The sequence below is a fragment of the Triticum urartu genome, chromosome 1A (genome assembly GCF_056163025.1).
Source record: "Triticum urartu cultivar PI428250 chromosome 1A, HENAU_Tu73, whole genome shotgun sequence".
Lineage (NCBI taxonomy): Eukaryota > Viridiplantae > Streptophyta > Magnoliopsida > Poales > Poaceae > Triticum > Triticum urartu.
This window is the reverse complement of record NC_141873.1, coordinates 45,680,269-45,700,717: the sequence shown is the minus strand read 5'-3', so window position 1 is coordinate 45,700,717 and position 20,449 is coordinate 45,680,269. Positions and strand designations below refer to the sequence as shown.

Genomic DNA, 20,449 nt, shown 5'->3' with positions numbered 1-20,449 from the left:
ACGCTTTAGGGAGTAGAAAAAAGTAGTGGGACGGGATACTCCCAGGCATGGTAATTTATGAACCTCAGTCTGCTCATCTTACAGAGCAGCAGAGTAAGAAAGTAGAGGGTATACAATCCAACGACTTATATTGTCTCTTTGTGTCTACACTCAACATTACTACGAAAAGACACTTGTCAGGAATCGAACATGACTATGACTACAATTTCAAATAGCTACACAGATTAAGAAAAAATAGACAGGAAAGCATTATTCAGATGATACCTTAGCATAACTGCCCACAAAAAGGACCCTCCATGGACCCACTCATATCCTTACGACAGCCTGACCTTGAACATCTTATGCAAGATCAGAGTAAAATATTTCAGATTAGCGGAAATAAACATCATAATGCAAGATGAGAGGAAAATATTTCAGATTAGCAGAAACATTCACATCAACATCGGCGAAAAACATTTCAGATTACTGACAAGATTAACATCAACATCAACAGGCAGGCAAGCTCTCACTCTGCAAAGCTGGCACCTCCGACAACAAAGAAATAACAAAGAAACCTATAGGTATAAGTACTGCATGACAAAACCTGATGGGAAATCAGAGCAAAAATGGGAAAATGGAGGACAATGAAATGGAGAGAAGTCCGGTGTGCAAGGCACTCCTGTCCATGCCAACTAAGTACAGATGCAAAGGGATAGATAAGTCACAGGTTGTGCAATATTTTATATATGCATAACAATGTAACTTCATTTGCACAGTGCTTTAAAGAGCTCCACTATGTGGAGGCAAAAATACTAACTGGACCTTATAAAAGGGGGTCGGAGACTGTGTGGGTTGAATCTTTCCCTGCTGAGGCAAAAATACTAACTGGACAAAGTGTTGGGGGAAGGATACTCACAAGATGCGTTGAATTATCTAAATTCAAGAGTGAGTAGCCATAGTTTCACTTTACTTACATCTACATTATTCAGTTTTTTTTGCAATATTCGGTGTTGACGGCCACATGTTTTTTTTAAGTGTTTTGCAGGCTTCAGCAAAGTTTACTGAACTGACCAGAAAATGCACGCAAGAAATATATACAGTATAATCTGAATTTTTATGAAGAAAAGAAACAAAGAAATGAATAGAAAGTGCAGGGGGGATGTGAAAGTGAAAATGAGGACTCAAGTGAAAAGGTAACTAAGAGAGGTCCCCAAGAATAGTTAATTCTAAACTATAAATACAATAGTATGAAAAACATAAATGAACCTATATTATATGCTGGATTAATGTTGAGTGTTGGTTATCCAGTTTCATGGTGATCATGAAATAACTTATACATTTGTCGGTATGTTAGGATAACTTGTTTTGCTCCCACAGTTCCTCTTTGCCAAATTAAATTAGTAGTTTTCGTAGAATAGAATCATGCGGAGGGAAAATAAAGAGCAACTACTCACGTGAAGGAAAATAAAAAACAGAAAGTTGGGAACTCGTTGACTAAAGTGAAAGTTCACACCAGTAAATTCTTGGCCATAACTTTACTTAAATCATGAGGAAAAATAGTTGAATCTTAAATGAAGTTAAGCAGAAAGAAATCATACTGGAAAAACTTTTCTCACCATTACGCAACAAGCTCCACCAGTACAACTGAAGCAGCATAGAATATAGGAGACTTCGGCATGAGCACTGAGAATTAAAAGTAAATCCAGCATTCCATACATACCAGACCACTGAGGGTGGCATTGCTAAAAATACATTCAAATAAAGGAATGGGACTGCTTTACATAGATTACAAAGTCACAGGTGGGTCAACAACCATTGCCGTTTTCCACAGCCGAAAAGCGGCACAACCATCCATGTTAGAAAGGTTGTCCCTCAGGTGATGCAAATGCTTTGATTTCAATGGGAATGAGCTTCTCCACTTACGGAACTGTAATGCTCGCAAAGAGGTGTACTTTGACAAATGCTGCAATGGAATTTCCATATAACTATCTCATAAAATTATTTGCTTGTTTCAAAATAGTTGTTGGTTTTCAGAATCACTGAAATTGTTTCCAGAAGACTTAGCTTCGACAGGTATTTCGAAGTCAATCTGATTTGGTTCCTACATCACATACCTTTTCCCTATAGAGAGTGCAGCGTCATGCATAAGATTGGATATCTTAAGCAGGCAGGAGGGCTTTACACAAGCAATAAAACTGTGCTTTCTGAGGAATTAGTCTCATATGCAACGTATCAACTAGTCAACCAACTCATCAAAAAATTGATACTTGGCAGGGAGCAATTTCATGTGCTCCTTATATTTGCCTTTCCTTGAGAAGAGAGAAAACATCAATGAAGTAGTTGAAGCTTCAAGTGATATGCTCTTCCCATCAACTTTAGACAAATAATATCCGGCCTTGGCGATCTCACCTTTTTCCAACAACAATCTGATGATGTCATTTGATGAGACGGGAGCTGGGGACTATACCACTCTTGTCCATTGATGAAAACACATTGTTAGCATCTTCCACTGCTCCATCTTTTAGAAGATTTTTTATCATTACTCCGTAAGTAGATTCATTAGGCACCAACCCACGGGCTAATATTCCAGCAAATAGTTCCTTAGCTTCTTCTCTTCTCCCAACCTTGTACATTGCATTGATCATGGTATTGACTATTGCAATATTGAACTTCACATTCATTGCACCTAATTTGTGGAACAGGGTGATAGCTTCGTCTGCGCAATTATTTCTACAAAAACCTCCAAGTATTATAGCATATATGGAAAAGGTCACTGTTGTTCCACTTTCGATCATCTCATGGAACATTTTCCATGCAGCAACAGTTCTCCCAGAACGAAACAACCCATCCAGTATGATGCCATATGTAACAGTGTCAGGTTTAATTCTCTTTCGCGGCATTTCTCTGAACAGAGTCAAACCATCGTCTATCCTTCCATTTTTAAAATAGCCATCAAGCAGTGTACTGTAAGTAACAATATCAGTGTAACGCCCCGAGACCGTTGCGCCAGGTGTCTTCCAGTTATTCGCTGTTGTTGTCTTGTCATTTGCTTCCGTGTTGCATTTTATCATGTCATCATCCGCATTGCATCATCATGTTTTTTAAAACTTGCATCCGTCCGGGTTCTCCCAGTTCCTTCCGTTGTCCGTTCTGAGCCCAGACACACTTGCACGCGCCCGCGACATGTCCGAAATATTATTTTATAAGTGGCCGGAAAATGTTCTCGGAATGGGTTGAAAGTTGGCATGCGGTGTTGTTTTGTTGTCAGTAGACCGCCTGCCAAGTTTCATCGCATTCGGAGTCCGTTTGATGCCCCAACGGATAAATATAGCGGCAATAGTAGCCGGTCTATCGTCGGACGTTTTCGGTCTCCGGAAACAGTCACCGGGCCTTCCTCTCTTCTCTTCTCTTAGCTCGAGACCGTCTACACAGCCCACTACCTACCGCCAGGCCCAACCTAACCTCTCTCGTCAGCCCGAAGCCCTCGCGCGCGCGTCCGAAAGTTGTCCCAGACCCGACCCGGACAATCATTGCCGTTGTGTCCGGATCATCCCCAAACGTCTACAAAACGTCACCGTTTTCTTATTTGGCCTCCCTAACATTTTATTCTCGACCGCCCGATCTAAATCGGAGGGACCAGATGCACCTAACAAAAATCCACCTGCTATATATGACCAGATCAACCCTAAACCCTAGCCTAGCTCCTAGCCCCTCCTGCGCCGCCACCCTCCTCGGATCCAGCACTGGACCAACCACCTCTTTCCTCGTTTCAGATCCACCCAACCGCTCAGATCCAACTAATTTCCTCCATCCTCGGGATCTTGCCCGGTCCATTCGAGCCACCCGACCAACCTCCTTCCTCCTTGGGATTTCATCCCGAATCAACCGGAGCCAACCAGCGCCAGCCACTTCTCTCCATTGATCCATCCCACCAGCAGAGCATCGGCCAACCCCCGAGCGCAGCCCTCACCCTCGAGCTCGAGCAGGCTGCTCCGCGCCTCCTCCCCTCCTCCAGTGCCTCGATCCACGATGGATCGAGAGCAGCACCACGCCATGGCGCCGCCGTCAAGTTGCTCCGACCCGCAGGTCCTCCTCACCGCGCCTCCTCCCTGTTTCTTGCTGTTCTTCTCCTACTGCTGCTGCTAATCGCGTGGTCGCCTTGTTTCTTCTGCAAGGCGAGAGCACCACCGAGACGAAGAACGTCCCCGGCCACCGGTGCCGTCGCCGGCCTAACCTGCTGCTGCCGTTGCTTCCCTTGTCGAACGAATGATGCACGACCCCAGCGCCGCCTCGTTCCCCTGCAGGAGCCGCGCCTGTCCATTGCTGCTCGTCTTCATCGAGCCGGCCAAGTCCAACGAAACGCCATGGCCGCCCCTCTCCTCCTCACAGGTCCTGGACCCCTGCGCCCTGTCACCGGTGTCCAGCGCCGCCATAGATTCGCGCCAAGCGTTCCTCACCGCCGCCCCGTTTCTGCCGCTGCTGCCTGCGTCCTCTGCTTCTACCAGGACGCCGCCACCTTGGCCTCCAGCTCCGCCCGGCCGCTTGCCTTCCTCGCTGGTTGGAGCAGCCACTGCATCGCCTGGAGTCGCCGCGGCCAAGTCCCTCGATCCCCGACCGGAGCCCACCTCCTTGCTGTTCCCGGCACCGTCGCGCACCTACTCCCGCTGCTTCGAGGATGAGGACGAACAGCGACCAGTGCCCGCGTTGACTTCCTCCGTTTTGACCGAGCGGCCTCGCTACCCGCCTGGGCTGCCTCCCTTCCAGCGCCAAGGCACAGCGCTCGGCCTCCCGGCCCAGGCGCTTCCTTCCCCTGCCAGCCTCTGCAATAGCCGGCCTGCTAAGGCCCAATGTGAGCAGCTCCCCAGCTCTGTTCCAGATCCGGCCCGTATCCTGTTTTTTTACATAGAACGTTTTTGTATTTTCCAGAGTCAGCAGTTTTTACAGAAAAACCCTCAACATCATGCATATAATAATTCTAGAACCGTGCATCAGATTAAAATGTTTTAGACATGTAAAGTGCTTAGAATTTCATCTAGTTTCATAATTTCCAACTTTCATCCATGTCAAAGATGTTTAAACTTGATGTTTGTTTAATTTTGTATAAATGCTATGCTAAAATGGTTTAATTCATAACTAAATAATCGTAGCTCCGTTTCTAACAAACTTTATATGTAAATGGGGTAGAATTTTGCCTAGTTTAACATGGTGGCATCATCTTGCATGTTTAATAACTATAAAATATGGTTTAGGGCAGAACAGGACCAAACCTAATATATGCACATGGGGATTTACCGGAATTGTTGTTCGTTGTTTCCGGCCTCATTTAAACTTGCCTAGATAGGTAGTTTTCTTTTGCTTCACCCTCTTGCCATGTTTAACAACATTTAATATTGTTGGGTACATAAACGAGATCGAACTAAATAACTTGTCGTGGTGTTTCGTCAATATGCAACTCATTGCATATTGAGCTCCACTTAATTTGTAGGGTTGCTTGTGCATTTTGCCATGCCATGCCTCTTTAAACCGGACATGCATCATACTTGATTGTGCATCATGCCATGATTATGTGTTGGTTGTTTACTATGTTGTGTGCTCCTTTCCGGTGTTGCTTCTTCGGGTTGGTTCCGATAACGTCGCGTTTGTGAGAAACCGTTCAACTACGTCAGTTTGTCTTCTTCATGGACTCGTTCTTCTTCCTTGCGGGATTTCAGGAAAGATGACCATACCCTTGAAATCACTTCTATCTTTGCTTGCTAGATGCTCGCTCTTTTGCTATGCCTATGCTACGATGCCTACCACTTGCTTATCATACCTCCCAAATTGCCATGTCAAACCTCTAACCCACCATGTCCTAGTAAACCATTGTTTGGCTATGTTACCGCTTTGCTCAGCCCCTCTTATAGCGTTGTTAGTTGCAGGTGAAGACTGAAGTTTGTTCCTTGTTGAAACATGGAGATGTTGTTCCTTGTTTGGAACGTGTTTACTTGTTGGGATATCACAATATCTCTTATTTAATTAATGCATATATATATTTGGTAAAGGGTGGAAGGCTCGGCCTTATGCCTGGTGTTTTGTTCCACTCTTGCCGCCCTAGTTTCCGTCATATCGGTGTTATGTTCCCGGATTTTGCGTTCCTTACGCGGTTGGGTAATAATGGGAACCCTTGACAGTTCGCCTTGAATAAAACTCCTCCAGCATGGCCCAACATTGGTTTTACCATTCGCCACCTAGCCTTTTCTTTCCCTTGGGTTCTGCAAACTCAAGGGTCATCTTTATTTTAAACCCCTGGGTCAGTGCTCCTCTGAGTGTTGGTCCAAACTGAGCGATGTCCGGAGCTATCAGGGGCAACTCTGGGCTGGCCCACCCGACGTCTGGCTCATCCGGTGTGCCCTGAGAACGAGATATGTGCAGCTCCTATCAGGATTTGTCGGCACATCTGGGTGGCTTTGCTGGTCTTGTTTTACCATTGTCGAAATGTCTTGTAACCGGGATTCCGAGTCTAATCGGGTCTTCCCGCTAGAAGGAATATCCTTCGTTGACCGTGAGAGCTTATGATGGGCTAAGTTGGGACACCCCTGCAGGGATTTGAACTTTCGAAAGCCGTGCCCGCGGTTATGGGCAGATGGGAATTTGTTAATGTCCGGTTGTAGAAAACCTGAAGTTGACCTTAATTAAAATATATCAACCGCGTGTGTAACCGTGATGGTCTCTTTCCAGCGGAGTCCGGAAAGTGAACACGGTGTTGGAGTAATGTTTGACGTAGGTTGTTCTAGGATCACTTCTTGATCATAGTTTCTCGATCGTGCTTTGCCTTCTCTTCTCGCTCTCTTTTGCGAATATGTTAGCCACCATATATGCTAGTCGCTTGCTGCAGCTCCACCTCATACCTTTACCTTACCCATAAGCTTAAATAGTCTTGATCGCGAGGGTGCGAGATTGCTGAGTCCCCGTGACTCACAGATACTTCCAAAACCAGTTTGCAGGTGCCGATGAGACCGTGCAGATGACGCAACCAAGCTCAGGAGGAGCTTGATGAAGATCTTGTCCTTTGTGTTGTTTCGTTCTAGTTGATCAGTAGTGGAGCCCAGTTGGGGTCGATCGGGGACCTTGTCGCATTTGGGGTTCTTCTTTTATTTTGGTTCCGTAGTCGGACCTTGATTGTATTTGGATGATGTAATGCCTTATTCATGTATTGTGTAAAATGGCGATTGTAAGCCAACTATGTATCTTTTTTCCTTATGTATTACATGAGTTGTGTGAAGATTACCTCACTTGCGATATTGCTTTCAATGCGGTTATGCCTCTAAGTCGTGCTTCGACACGTGAGAGATATAGCCGCATCGAGGGCGTTACAATCAGGCTCAACACCAACTGATTCCATGGCATTAAGCATTCCGAATGCTTTATCCATCTTGCCGACTAAGCAATATCCGTCAATCAGTGAACTAAATGTAATGGTATCAGGCCTCTCACCTATGTCTATAACCAAGTCAAAGATATCATGTGCATCCATAACCCTTCCTTCTTTGCACAGACTGTTTATTACTGAATTGAAGAACACAATGTTAGGACAAGGAATACCTTTGTTCATCATTTCAGAAACCAGCTCCTTGGCTTTAACCAAATCACCATCGATGCAAAAACCCTGAATCAGGGACTGATAAACAGGTATGCTTGGCTGTACTCCCATTGCAATCATCTCATCGAATTTGTCCACAGCATCGGTCAACCTACCCATTCTGGAAAGTGCGGCTATTACAGTGGTATAGGTGACTACATCAGGACTCACTCCTTTTTCCCGCATTTCAGTAAATATCAGCACAGCTTCATCCATCATTCCACGTTTAGCATATCCATTAATTAATATGTTGAAAACACGGCAGTCGGCTGCAATACCGTTGCTTTTCATTGAATTAAAGAGATCAATCATATCACCAAAGCATCCTTCATTGGCATACCCATGAAGCAAAATAGAGTATGAGACGACATTAGCTCTGTGGCCTTTGGCAGTCATGGAATCAAATATTTCTCTAGCTTCTTTGCTTCTTCCATGCTTGCAAAGGGAAGTCATTAACGAGCCACAAGTAACAATATTTGGTATAAGACCCCGGCTTGTCATTTCTCTGAACAGTTTAGCAGCCTCTTTCCACCGTCCAGATATGGAATATCCATGGATCATGCAATTATATGTCACTGTATCAGGTTGAACACCTTTATCAACCATCTGCTGAAGGACTACTTCTGCCTTGTCCATTGCTCTGGCCTTGCACAACTCATCAATGACCGCGTCGTAAGTCACCACATCGGGCTCAACCCCTTGATGGATCATTTCATGGAATAGATTGCATGCCTTGCCTATTTCACCGTCCTTGAAAAAGCCATGGATGACCGTGTTATATGCCACCAGATCGAGAGAGCAGACACCTCCTTCTTTTGCAATCATCTTGAGCAGCTCGAGCCCCTGCTGGCTCATGCCATTGTCACATAAGCTCTTCAGAACAGTGTTGTATGAGAAGGCATTAGGTACACAGCCAAACTCGGGCATCCTATGAAGCAGCACGTTGACAGCCTCTTCCGTACGATTGGCGTAGCAGAGGCACTTGAGGAAGGTGTTGGCGACGATCTCATTTGTCTTGAGGCCCGTCCTGAGGAGGCGACCAAAGAAGGCAAGCCCTAGATCTGGGTGAGACGCGCGGCAGCAGCAGTCCATGAGGATGCCGTAGGTGTGGACTGTGAGAGGCGCCACCCGCAGGCCGGCCTGTTCTCGGCACACGCGGTTGAAGAGGGCGACGGCGAGGGCGGGACCATCTCTGATGCAGGAGGCAGAGGACGTAGCACGTGCGAGGGCAGCGAGGAAGCCGTTCAGGGAGCGCCCGGGGACCGGGTTGGCCTGCCGCAGCAATTCGTCGAACAGGTGGTGTGCATCGTCTTGGCTGAGCGTCCCAGCGCGCACGCGCTCTGTGGCCGCGGCAAAGGCCGAATGGGGGGACCAGGCCCGTGAGAGTGGCGACGTGGTGGTGGACATGGAGGAGGAGCTGCGGCGGAGGAGGCGGAGGTTGGACATCGGCGTGGTGAAGGAGTGGCGGAGACGGAGGCGAGACAACGGAGAGGTAAATCAGTGCGGGTGGCGGAGACCGGACATGGGAGAGGTGCAGGTTGGGGAGGAGCAGCGGAGGCGGAGGGGTGGATGCAGGATGCGGACGGAGGGTGGAGATCAGCGGCGGCGGGGCATCGGCGTCGGGAATGGCCGGGGAGTTCGTACGCAGTGGGAAGAGCTTTGCTAGTCCTGTCACTCTCTAATCGGCTCCATTAGAAGCTACTCAAAAAAAAAACTTTTTTTCCTTTTCTCAAATGATGAATTCATACAAATCACTGGACATTTATCAAACAAGTTGGGAAAACGAGTCAAGCTCGAGCTTCAGAGCACCTCCAATTATAGCATTTTTTTAAAGCCCTTAAATGTTTGACGGGGTTGTTCATATATTTTCTACTCCCTCCGTCCCATAATATAAAAACGTTTTTGACACTGGTGTGGTGTTAAAAACGTTCTTATATTTCGAAACAGAGGGAGTAGATAGGAGGTATGTCAAGCATTAAGCGAGACAGTAGTATCTCTCGTATTAAGAGTCCACACTCCACAGTAACACACCGGCCCAATTAAGGCACCTTTAAAAAAAAAGGTGATTCTAGGATTCGATCCTGGGTCTCCTCGACGATGTGTAGCGAAGCTAGCCATTTAGGGCCTGTTCGGCTCTCCTCCACTCCACACTCTCGCTCCGGGAGTTGGTGGAGCGCTAGTTAAAAGTCCAGGAGCGGGGGAGTAGATGCTCTGCAGATTCTCAGATTTGGTGGAGCTAGTGGATCACCGAACACTCCCTTAGTAAGCGCCGGGTTCGTCTGAAAAGACCTGGTTTCTATTGTTTCTTTGTTTTTCATTGTTTTTATCCGTTTCTTTCTCCATTTTCCTGTTTTTCTTTCCTTTCTCTTTTATTTTTTCCTTCTGTTTTCTTTATTACTTTTTTAGTTCTCATTGTTTTATTCTTTTCCTTTCTTTTTTCTTTATTTTACTTTATTTTTGTTTGTTTCTTTCTCGTTTTTCATCGATTTTCCTTGTTTTCTCTCGGGTTTCACTAGCTTTCTTTACACATTTTGAAATATATCTAATAAATTACTTTAATACACGTTTAACATTTTTATAAATTCTTAATTTAAATTTTTAAAATACCTGATTAACATTTTCAATACATGGTCAAAATTTTTATACACATTTAAGATTCTTAAATACAAAGTTAAATTTTTTTTCTATGCATGCTTAACATTTTTTTAATACATGTGTAACATTTTTTTAATACATGATCAACATTTTCTCTATACATGTTTAATATTTTTTAATACATGGTCAACATTTTGTATACATATGTAACCGTTTTTTAAATACTAATTTAACATTTTAAATACATGATTTAACAGTTTTTCTGTACACATTTGACATTTTCCAAATGCTTGTTAATTTTTTTAAATGCTTGATTGACATTTTTATACACATGATCAAATTTTTTCATCATTTTGTTCATACATGGTAAACATTTTTTCTATACACATTTCACTTTTTCAAATTTTGATTAACAATTTTCAAATACATATTCAATATTTTTTCAAATGCTTGATTAAATTTTTAAAATAGATGACCAATTTTTTTCATACACATTGTATTTTTTCCTATACATTTGTGTATACTCCCTCCATTTCATATTAGTTGTCTTTGAAATTGATGTATTTAGATGTATTTCAGTGCTAGATACATCCGTTTGAGCGACAACTAATATGGAACGGAGGGAGTACATGACAAACATTTTCTCTGTCCACACTTAACATTTTTCAAATACTTGTAAAACATTTTTCAATTTTTTATGTAGAATGTTTTTTAATATATATATATATATGTATATATTTAGAATATTTGAAAGTAGAAACAAAAGTAAAAAAATTAAAGCAAAAACGAAAACATGAAAAATAAAACGAGGCTGTGGCCTTGGGTGGCCTGGGCCGGCCCATCTGGGGCTCCCCTTTACGTGAGGGTTCCTAGATCTCGTTATAAGCGAGACATAGGGGCGCCCTTTTTTAGCCTAAAATAGTGTTTCCAACTTTATCAATGGACCCTATTTATAGCCATATTTCTCGTTGCCTTTTGCGTCGACACATGATACCCATAAGTCACTAGCTCATTGTTCCATTTTTCTGTTTTTTCTTTTCCTTCTATTCCTGAGCACATCGTCAATCCGTTGCACTGTTGCTCACCTATTTTGCAACCCTTAGCTTGTTGTCGAACATGAAATATCACAGAGTTACGCGGGAAGGCCGGATGACACTGGAATACGACGCATGTCGTGCCACTTCAGGACAAGGCGGGTGGATCAAAGCTTCATGTCGGGAAGCTAGGGTCGGGAGGCTGGACGTGGATGCCGCCATGGAGGTGCGCAGGTAGGCACTTAAGGCGCCGGGATGCTAGAGGTGAATGAAGGGGCTATGCTATGGGCTGTTGTTTTTTACGGACCTCCATATTTTAGGGTTGAAGTAGGGGATCCTGTTTGGATGTTTTTCCTCTGAACCCTAAAAATCATTTGGGGGCATGTTTAGAGACATGCTATAGTTTTCTTTTTCTTTTTTGAGACTTTGAGACATGCTAGAGTTGCTCTAAAGGGTCTCTTTAATTTGCAGAATCAAACATCAACACATAAAGGGTATATGATTGTATTGTCGTGTCCATAGAAATCATAGATAATTAATTTGTGTAAAAATTTGCTTGATTGCACGATACAGAAAAAAAAAGATCATCCATATACAATTTCTTTAAAAATGTATAGTGCAAAAATCCGCAAGATATAATCCAACAAATCAAACAACCCAAGTGGAAATAATTCTATGAAAATCATTTAAATCAAAGGTTTCAAGATACAACCATTATCTTAAAAAAAATGAAAAATACAGCTACGGATTGGGGTTCTTCGTTACTTGAGCAAAAATAGCATCTTCACTCATTCACATCTCATATTATCTAGACAATTGCTATCTTATACTATGACACGGTTACATACTGCTCTTGCCTATCTATTTCCTTGAAATGTACATACATGCATAATAAGAATGAGGATATCTCAAAGTACAGAAGCCTGTTTGATCAACCAAAAAATGTAGCATCGTTCCAATTCCTTCTAGAATCAACCTGACAGAAGCCGTCTCAGATACTCGGTTCCATCATCGTAAGCAGGAGCAGGTTACCCTCTTTCGCATCAAAGTCTCGACGGAAATGAGCATCCTCTTGTGCCTGCCTGGACGAGGTCGTGGTTGCTCATCAGCATCCGCAAAATTGACCTGCAAAGGTTTGTTGGAAAGCTGTGACTATCCTAGTGAAAATAGATGTTCCTTATAGCAAAGGCATGGCTACAGAGGTAAACTATGTGACATGGTCTTCAGGGAGTAGTTCTTTTGTGATTACCTCAACATGCACGTGAGCACTAGGTTCATTTCTCATCATTGTCACTTGCATGTTATGCTTTGTATGGAAACAGAGAATGCGCATGTGAAGGGGCTACTCCGCTCATGAACTTCCTTAATGTGCTTGTCCAAATTGGATTCCTGAAATTCAAAATGTGGAGCATGAAAAACAGAGCAGTTTTGCGATTTATTGCAGACAGCAACAAATCCATGAAAAAGAGTCAGACATGTGAGATTGCAAATCACACCTTTGAAAATGAGCACTTGCAGTCCTCAATGTGGCATTTAATTCTCAGTGACAAATATATATTTTTTGAAATGTGGGCAAAAGCTTTGCCCGTTCCATTAATTAAGAAGAAGATTGATGCTCAGTTAATTACGGAAAATTGGGCAAAAACAGATACAACAAGGGCTAAGCCCACTTCCAAACATCGATACTCACAGCACGAAGCCCACTCTCGCCAATGACATGCCGAGCGTAACAACAGGTGCCAAACAGGCAAACACACACCAACAGGAGGCCCCGCTCAGCCAACACGCCAGCCTATCTACCCTCACCGGATAGAAGACGCCGTGACTGCTATGGGAGCAGCAGACCCAGGACTCACCTGCAAAGGTGAAAAGGCATGCACTCCACAGGAACCTGAGTGAAAAATGAACCTTCATGCATTTGCTGATGACGCTTGAAGTTCTTCTTTAGCTGCTTAGTGCAATAGGCATCACTGAACATATCGGTGACAACAGCATAGAAATGTTTCTTTCATAACCATGGGCGGAACTAAATGATAGATGAATGATGCCTTCGAGTAGACATAGACTTCTGCTACCAAATCGTTAAATCCAAACTTGCACTTGTTGCATACAACATGAATTTGGGTGGATGCTAAGCTAGGTATGCAACTGAACCCAGGTTTCTATGTAGCCAAAGTTTCAGTAACATACAAGAATGAAGCTTGTTTCAGAGCCTATTCAACCAAGAACCAAGAACCAAGAATGAGCAAGAATGGTTCTCCTTCAACTATTTTCGAACAACGCTAGGTAGAAAGAAGCTGAGATCTGAACAAGAGGAAGTCGAGCAAGAAGGATGTGTATGGTGGAGGAACTCAAAGTTGTCCTCGCCGTGTAAGTGTGTGCATCCAGGGGAGTACCTGAAGCAGAGAAGTAAGTGTGGTGCATTGATGCAGTTGAGGACCAAGAAATGAACAGAGAAGGTAAAGGTTGCAGCATGGATTCTTGGAAACTTTATTGTTGCGGGGCAGTACGGAGAACAGACGGCACCAGAACTGGAGAGGAATGCACACCACAGTGTAAGAGAGCAAGAAGTTTTCATCAAGCAAATGCTCTGATTCCTTCTGTCACGTGAGGTAGTGTTAGTGTCCTCCACACTGAAGCGAAAGCTCACACCGGGGAATTCTTGGCCATACCTTTATGTACATCATGAGGAAACATAGTTGAATCTTCGATGAAGTAAAGTAGAAAGAAATCACACTGGAAATAATTTTCTCACCTGTATGTGACGAGCTCCCACCAGTGCAACTGACAGCAGCATAGAGTGTAGGAGAGTCCAGCATGAGCTTGTATATTTATCCGCTAATTGGATATAACATGAGCAACCTCAAACATCAGTTCGTCCAGGACCTTTTTGCCCCGAAAAATAAACAAAATTCTCAAACTAGAACTAAAACAACCCTTGAGATAGCAGATCACTGACAATGACATTGCTAACAAATGCATTCATATGAAGGAAAGTGACTGCTTTAGAGAGTTTATAAAAGCTCAGGTGGCTGGTACAAATCATACTAGAAAAGATTGTATTTTTAATGCTTCTTGTGGAAGATTATATATGTATACCACCCATTTCTAAACCAAGGGTGCAGAATATATTGTAACCTCGGATATTATTCTCTGGAAAAAGAACTACACGCACCTTCATATAGCATTAGATCTAAGGAGGTAAGTTGTGCAAGAAGACTAACACTTATTATGAAAGGCAGTAGAACCACAAGCTACTTGCAGGGAATACCATTACTGAGATAGCAAGCCGCCATGGTTCTTCTTCTTCAGCTTCTTTTCACCTGAGAAAGTTACAAGCCCCCACCAAAACGAAGCATATGAATTAATAAATTGTATCTTTCCCAATCACCATCAGAAGTAATTACCCCTAAAATTACAGGTGGCTAGTAGAAAAAGATTGTGTATCTTTCCCAATCGCCATCAGAAGTAATTACTCCTAAAATTGTAACCAATCGTGTTAGACTAATTGTCTACCTTTCCTCGCCCATCAAAGATTAAAAGATTCATAGACATGTCACTTTCATGTGATCCGCACACACCACAAAATGAACTCACTATACAAGTAGGCAGTTTGGTTTCTTATACAGTTGTTCTGGCAGGAGAGCTTTCGCAAGCAATAACATAACTGTGCTTTCCGATGAGTTAGTCTCATATGCAGCATATCAACTAGTCAACCAAACCCATCGAAAAATTGATACTTTGCAGGGAGCAACTTAATATCCTCCTGATGTTTCCCTTTCCTTGAAAAGAGAGACAACATCAATGAGGCAGTTGAAGCTTCAAGTGAGATACTCTTCCCATCAACTTTAGACAAATAATTTCCAGCCTTGGCTATCTCACCTTTTTCCAACAACATTCTGATGATATCATTTATAAGAAGGGAACTGGGAACGATACCACTGTTGTCCATTGATGAAAACATATTGTCAGCATCTTCCACTGCTCCGTCTTTTAGAAGATTTTTTATCATTACCTTATAAGTAGATTCATTGGGCACCAAGCCACTGTGTGATATTGCAGCAAACAAATCCTTAGCTTCTTCTCTTCTCCCAACCTTGTACATTGCATTAATCATGGTATTGAGTATTGCAATATCAAACTTTACATTCATTGTTCCTAATTTCTGGAACAGGGTGATAGCTTCGTCTGCACAATTATTTCTACAAAGACCTCTAAGTATTATACTGTATGTAGAAATACTCACTGTTATTCCATTTTCCGTCATCTCATGGAACATTTTTCTTGCGGCAACAGTTCTCCCAGCACGAAACAACCCATTCATTATTATGCAATATGAAACAGTGTCAGGTTTAATTCTCTTACGCGGCATCTCTCTGAACAGAGTCAAACTATCATCGATCCTTCCATTTCTACAATAGCCATTAACAAGTGTATTGTATGTAATAACATTAGGCTCAACACCAACTGATTCCATGACATCAAGTACTTTTAATGCTTTATCCATATTGCCGACTAAGCAATATCCGTCAATCAGTGAACTGAATGTAATGGCATCAGGCCTCTCACCTGTGTCTATAACCAAGTCAAAGATATCATGTGCATCCATAACCCTTCCTTCTTTGCACAGACTGTTTATTACTGAATTGAAGAACACAATGTTAGGACAAGGAATACCTTTGTTCATCATTTCAGAAACCAGCTCCTTGGCTTTAACCAAATCACCATCGATGCAAAAACCCTGAATCAGGGACTGATAAACAGGTATGCTTGGCTGTACTCCCATTGCAATCATCTCATCGAATTTGTCCATAGCATCGGTCAACCTACCCATTCTGGAAAGTGCGGCTATTACAGTGGTATAGGTGACTACATCAGGACTCACTCCTTTTTCCCGCATTTCAGTAAATATCAGCACAGCTTCATCCATCATTCCACGTTTAGCATATCCATTAATTAATATGTTGAAAACACGGCAGTCGGCTGCAATACCGTTGCTTTTCATTGAATTAAAGAGATCAATCATATCACCAAAGCATCCTTTATTGCCATACCCATGAAGCAAAATACAGTACGAGACAACATTAGCTCTGTGGCCTTTGGCAGTCATGGCATAAAAAATTTCTGCAGCTTCTTTGCTTCTTCGATGCTTGCAAAGGGAAGTCATTAACGAGCTGCAAGTAAAGTTATCTGGTATAAGACCCTGACTTGTCATTTCTCTGAACATTTTAGCAGCCTCTTTCAACTGCCCTGATGTGGAATATCCATGGATCATGCAATTATATGTCACTTCATTGGGTTGAGCACCATTAGCAACCATCTGCCGAAGGACTAGCTCTGCCTTGTCCATTGCTCTGGCCTTGCACAACGCATCAATGCTCGAGGTATATGTCACCACATTGGGCTCAATCCCTTGCTGCTTCATTTCATGGAATAGATTGCATGCCTTGCCTGTTTCGCCTTCCTTAAAGAGGCCATGGATGACCGTGGTATATGTCACCACGTTGGGGGAGCAGGCACCTCCTTCTTTCGCCATCATCTGGAGCAGGTCGAGTGCCCGCTGACTCATGCTATTGTCGCATAAGCTCTTCAGAACAATGGAGTATGAGAAGGCATCAGGCACACAGCCGAGCTCGGACATCCTATGAAGCAGCACGTTCACAGCTTCATCCGTCCGTTTTGCGTAACAGAGGCACTTAAGGAAGGTGTTGACGGCGATCTGGTTTGTCTTGATGCCCGTCCTGTGGAGGCGACCGAATAAGGCAAGCCCTAGGTCCGGGCGATGCCCACGGCAGCAGCAGCCCATGAGGATGCCGTAGGTGTGGACTGTGAGAGGCACCACCCGCGCGCCGGCTTCATCACGACAGACGCGATTGAAGAGGGCGAGGGCGAGGGCGGGCCCATCTCTGCAGACTTCGGAGGCCGGCGCACGGGCGAGGGCGGCAAGGAAGCCGTTGAGGGAGCGCCAGGGGACCGGGGTGGCCTGCCGCAGCAATTCGTCGAACAGGTGGTGTGCATCGTCTTGGCTGAGCGCCCCAGCGCGGACGCGCTCTGTTGCCGCGGCAAAGGCGGCGCGGGGCGACCAGGAACGCAAGGGCCGCGAGGTGGAGGAGTAGAGGCAGCGGTGGAGGTGGATGCGGGACATCGGCGTGGTGGTGGTGCGGTACCGGTGGAGGCGGAGGAGGGGAGCCGCAGAGATAAAGCTGGAGGAGTGGCGGAGAGGGAGGCGGAGGCCGGACTCCGGCTAGGTGCAGGAGGGGGAGGGGCGACTACGGAGGCGGGTGCGGAATCGGATGCGGCGGCGCATCGGCGTCGGGAATGGCCGTCGACTGGAGTTCGTACGGAGTGGAGACAGCTTTTTTTTCCTTCGATGGCAGGAGTGGAGATAGTCGTGCAGTCACACAACTGAGACGAGCGTTCGCTAATTTCTGTCGATTGGCATGGGTCCCATCTCCCTATCACAGAGTTTTCATGCTCAACTTCTGCGTCATGCTTAATTATGATACTAGTAAAAAGGCCCATACGTTGCAATGAAAAAAAAAACTTCACGCGGGCCTATAATAACCATATAAGCATTGCTCAAGTCCTCCCCCCTCCTGTCCATGTTCTCTATTTTAACATGACATCTCACCCATGTCATCACTTGTCGTCTTTCCGCCTTCGCAAACGATGACCCCGGTGTTCACCTAATCTATTTTTTTATCGGCGGTGTTCACCAAATCACAATGAGCCCGAGCATGGTCAATCCCAATGCGATGTCCTCGCAAAACAAAATTCTCAATGCGATGAACTCAGCCAACGCACGTCACATTGTACCATGCCAGCGCAAGGGAACGTTAAAAACTCAACCTGTGCACCTGTACAGGCTAGGATTTAAGTAGTAAACATTCATTTTTTTTTAAATTCATAGGATTTTTTTATGAAAAAAATGTGCACCAAAATCACATCATAGTATCATTATGTGATAGTTTTTTTGTTGTTGTTGCTTTTTTTCACAATGTGATTGTTCCCGAAGATACAGGAGCGAACCATAAGCTAACTTCACCTGAGATACAATTGGACTTGTGCAAAGCTTGTGCAAAAGAGACGACCAAAACCATTGTTGATGAAATTGGAGATAGTAAATTTCCCTTACTTGTGGATGAGTCCAGAGATGCATCTATTAAGGAGCAAATGGCTATGTGTTTGAGGTCAGTGTCGTCGTGTGTATTGTACATGTGTCTTGTTGTGCATATATTTTCTCAAAGTTATTATATACTAATCATGCAATTGTGTCTTATGTAGGCATCTCAGCAGCCGAGGGGAGGTGATTGAGAGGTTTATTGCAATCAAGCATGTTCCTGACACGCGGGCAACTTCACTCAAGGTAGTTTTGGATGGTATATTTGCTACTCAGGGCTTGTCTATGTCTAATTTGAGAGGGCAAGGTTATGATGGGGCTTCAAATATGAGAGGGGAATTTCGTGGTTTGCAAAGATTGATCTTGGAGGAAAATCCATATGCTCATTATATACACTGCTTTGCCCATCAATTGCAATTAGTTGTTGTTGCTGTTGCAAAGTGTTGTTCATAGTAAGAGATTTTTTTGAATACACTAGCATGGTTGTCAACATTGTTAATGCTTCATGTAAAAGACATGATCAGTTAGCCCAAGAGCAACATAATGAATTTGTGCGCCAAGTGGAAGTCGGGGAACTTCCTGGGGAGAAAGGAAAAAACCAATTAACTAACCTTGCAAGACCCGGTGATACACGGTGGGGGTCACATCATAGGACCTTGTGTCGACTTATTTCTATATGGAAACCAGTTCTGAAGGTATTAGAAAATTTGTACGATGATGCTGATAATGTTGCACAAAGAACCTCAGCCGGTGGGTTGATAAAGCACATGGAAACATTTGAATTTGTTCTCATATTGCATCTTATGATTAGACTATTGGGCAAGACTAATGATCTATCACAGTGCTTGCAACAGAAAAAACAGCATATTGTTCGTGCCGTGAGATTGATTAAAACCACAATGGACAAAATGCAAGAGATAAGGCAAAATGGTTGGGATGAGCTCTTCCAAGAGGTAACTAACTTCTGTCTCAAATACAATATTGTAGTGCCAAATATGGAAGATACAAGACCGGCTAATGGTCGTTCAAGAACTTGGGGTGGCCAATTGGTAACTTACCACCATCATTTCAGAAATGAAATATTCAATGTGGTGCATGATCAAATTATTGTGGAATTAAACAACCGCTTTACTGAAAGATCTACTCAATTGTTAAGATGCATTGCTTGTCTTGATCCGAAGAATTCTTTTGCCAATTATGATGAAGACAAGCTTGTTGACCTTGCTAGTATGTATGCTGCTGACTTCTCTGCATATGAAGTTAGTTTTGTCCTTAGAAATCAATTGGACTCGTTCATTCATGAAGCAAGAGTTGATCCACATTTGATGAATTGTAATGACCTTGGTCATCTTGCCATGAAGATGGTTTTGAGTAATATGCACACAACATTTCCGTTGGTTTACCGCCTTGTTGAGTTAGCATTAATATTACCTGTTGCAACCGCAACAGTAGAAATGGCCTTCTCAGCAATGAGCATTATCAAGACCGATTTGAGGAACAGGATGGGTGATGATTGGTTGAATCACAGAATGGTATGTTACATTGAGCGAGATGTATTTGTTAGTATTGAAGAGTCAAAGATCATTGAGCGATTTCAGGGTTATTGCACACGCAAAGGCATTTTACCTCGTCCTAGAGGTAATGTTTCATATTTTGCATCCAGTAGTAATTTTTTACTTGTTTTCTATGCACTGACTTGCATACCGAATTTTCTACTTGAAGGTGAATCATCTGTTACTATTGAAGATGTAATCGCGGGAAGCTAAAATCAAACAGCCTTTTGATTTGGTACCCTCTTTTGTATTATTTATCCTTTATATTGTTTTTTGTTATGTGTTACATTATCAGATGAAGCACTATTACATATTGTTTCTAGATTCTTATCAGTTGCAAATGAACATTACTTTTGGTATGCCTTAAAATTGTGGTAGTTTTTGAGAAAAAAAATTGGCTCTTCATTTTGGCCCGGGGCGTCGGCCATTCCTGGCTACGCCGTTGCATATATGTCACACCAACTTTATGTTGCCGTTGTTGCTTTTTTCATGATGAAATTAAAAAAATATCTTATAGAAAAAGATTACAAAATTATGTCTTTCTAAGAAA

The 20,449-nt window shown here is 43.4% G+C and overlaps 2 protein-coding genes and 1 pseudogene across 6 annotated transcripts; 1 reads left to right on the top strand and 2 right to left on the bottom strand.

The window, feature by feature from the left end:
• Positions 1-1,656: 1,656 nt before the first annotated feature.
• On the bottom strand, positions 1,657-9,087 carry LOC125528600 (uncharacterized; annotated as a pseudogene).
• A 2,807-nt stretch (positions 9,088-11,894) lies between these two features.
• On the bottom strand, positions 11,895-17,648 carry LOC125528598 (uncharacterized). Of its 5 annotated transcripts, none has more exons than XM_048693044.2 (3): positions 12,723-17,648; positions 12,476-12,615; positions 11,895-12,351 (listed from the first exon to the last, which is right to left on the bottom strand). In XM_048693044.2, the coding sequence occupies exon 1, from the start codon at positions 17,369-17,371 to the stop codon at positions 14,939-14,941; it is 2,433 nt and encodes an 810-aa protein (XP_048549001.1). In that variant the 5' UTR covers positions 17,372-17,648; the 3' UTR covers positions 11,895-12,351; positions 12,476-12,615; positions 12,723-14,938. The 5 variants fall into 5 exon arrangements, with proteins under 5 accessions (XP_048549001.1, XP_048549002.1, XP_048549004.1 ...); XM_048693045.2 differs by having other exon boundaries at positions 12,476-13,898; positions 13,982-17,648; XM_048693047.2 differs by having other exon boundaries at positions 13,982-17,648.
• A 1,162-nt stretch (positions 17,649-18,810) lies between these two features.
• LOC147989861 (uncharacterized) lies at positions 18,811-20,112 on the top strand. The gene has a single exon (XM_087536354.1). The coding sequence runs from the start codon at positions 18,826-18,828 to the stop codon at positions 20,110-20,112; it is 1,287 nt and encodes a 428-aa protein (XP_087392480.1). The 5' UTR covers positions 18,811-18,825.
• Positions 20,113-20,449: the final 337 nt, after the last annotated feature.

What these genes read in the sequence shown, in the direction of transcription:
- LOC147989861 (XM_087536354.1), top strand. Translation starts at nt 18,826, where the DNA reads ATGGTTGTCAACATTGTTAATGCTTCATGTAAAAGACATGATCAGTTA.
- LOC125528598 (XM_048693043.2), bottom strand. Translation starts at nt 17,371, where the DNA reads ATGTCCCGCATCCACCTCCACCGCTGCCTCTACTCCTCCACCTCGCGG.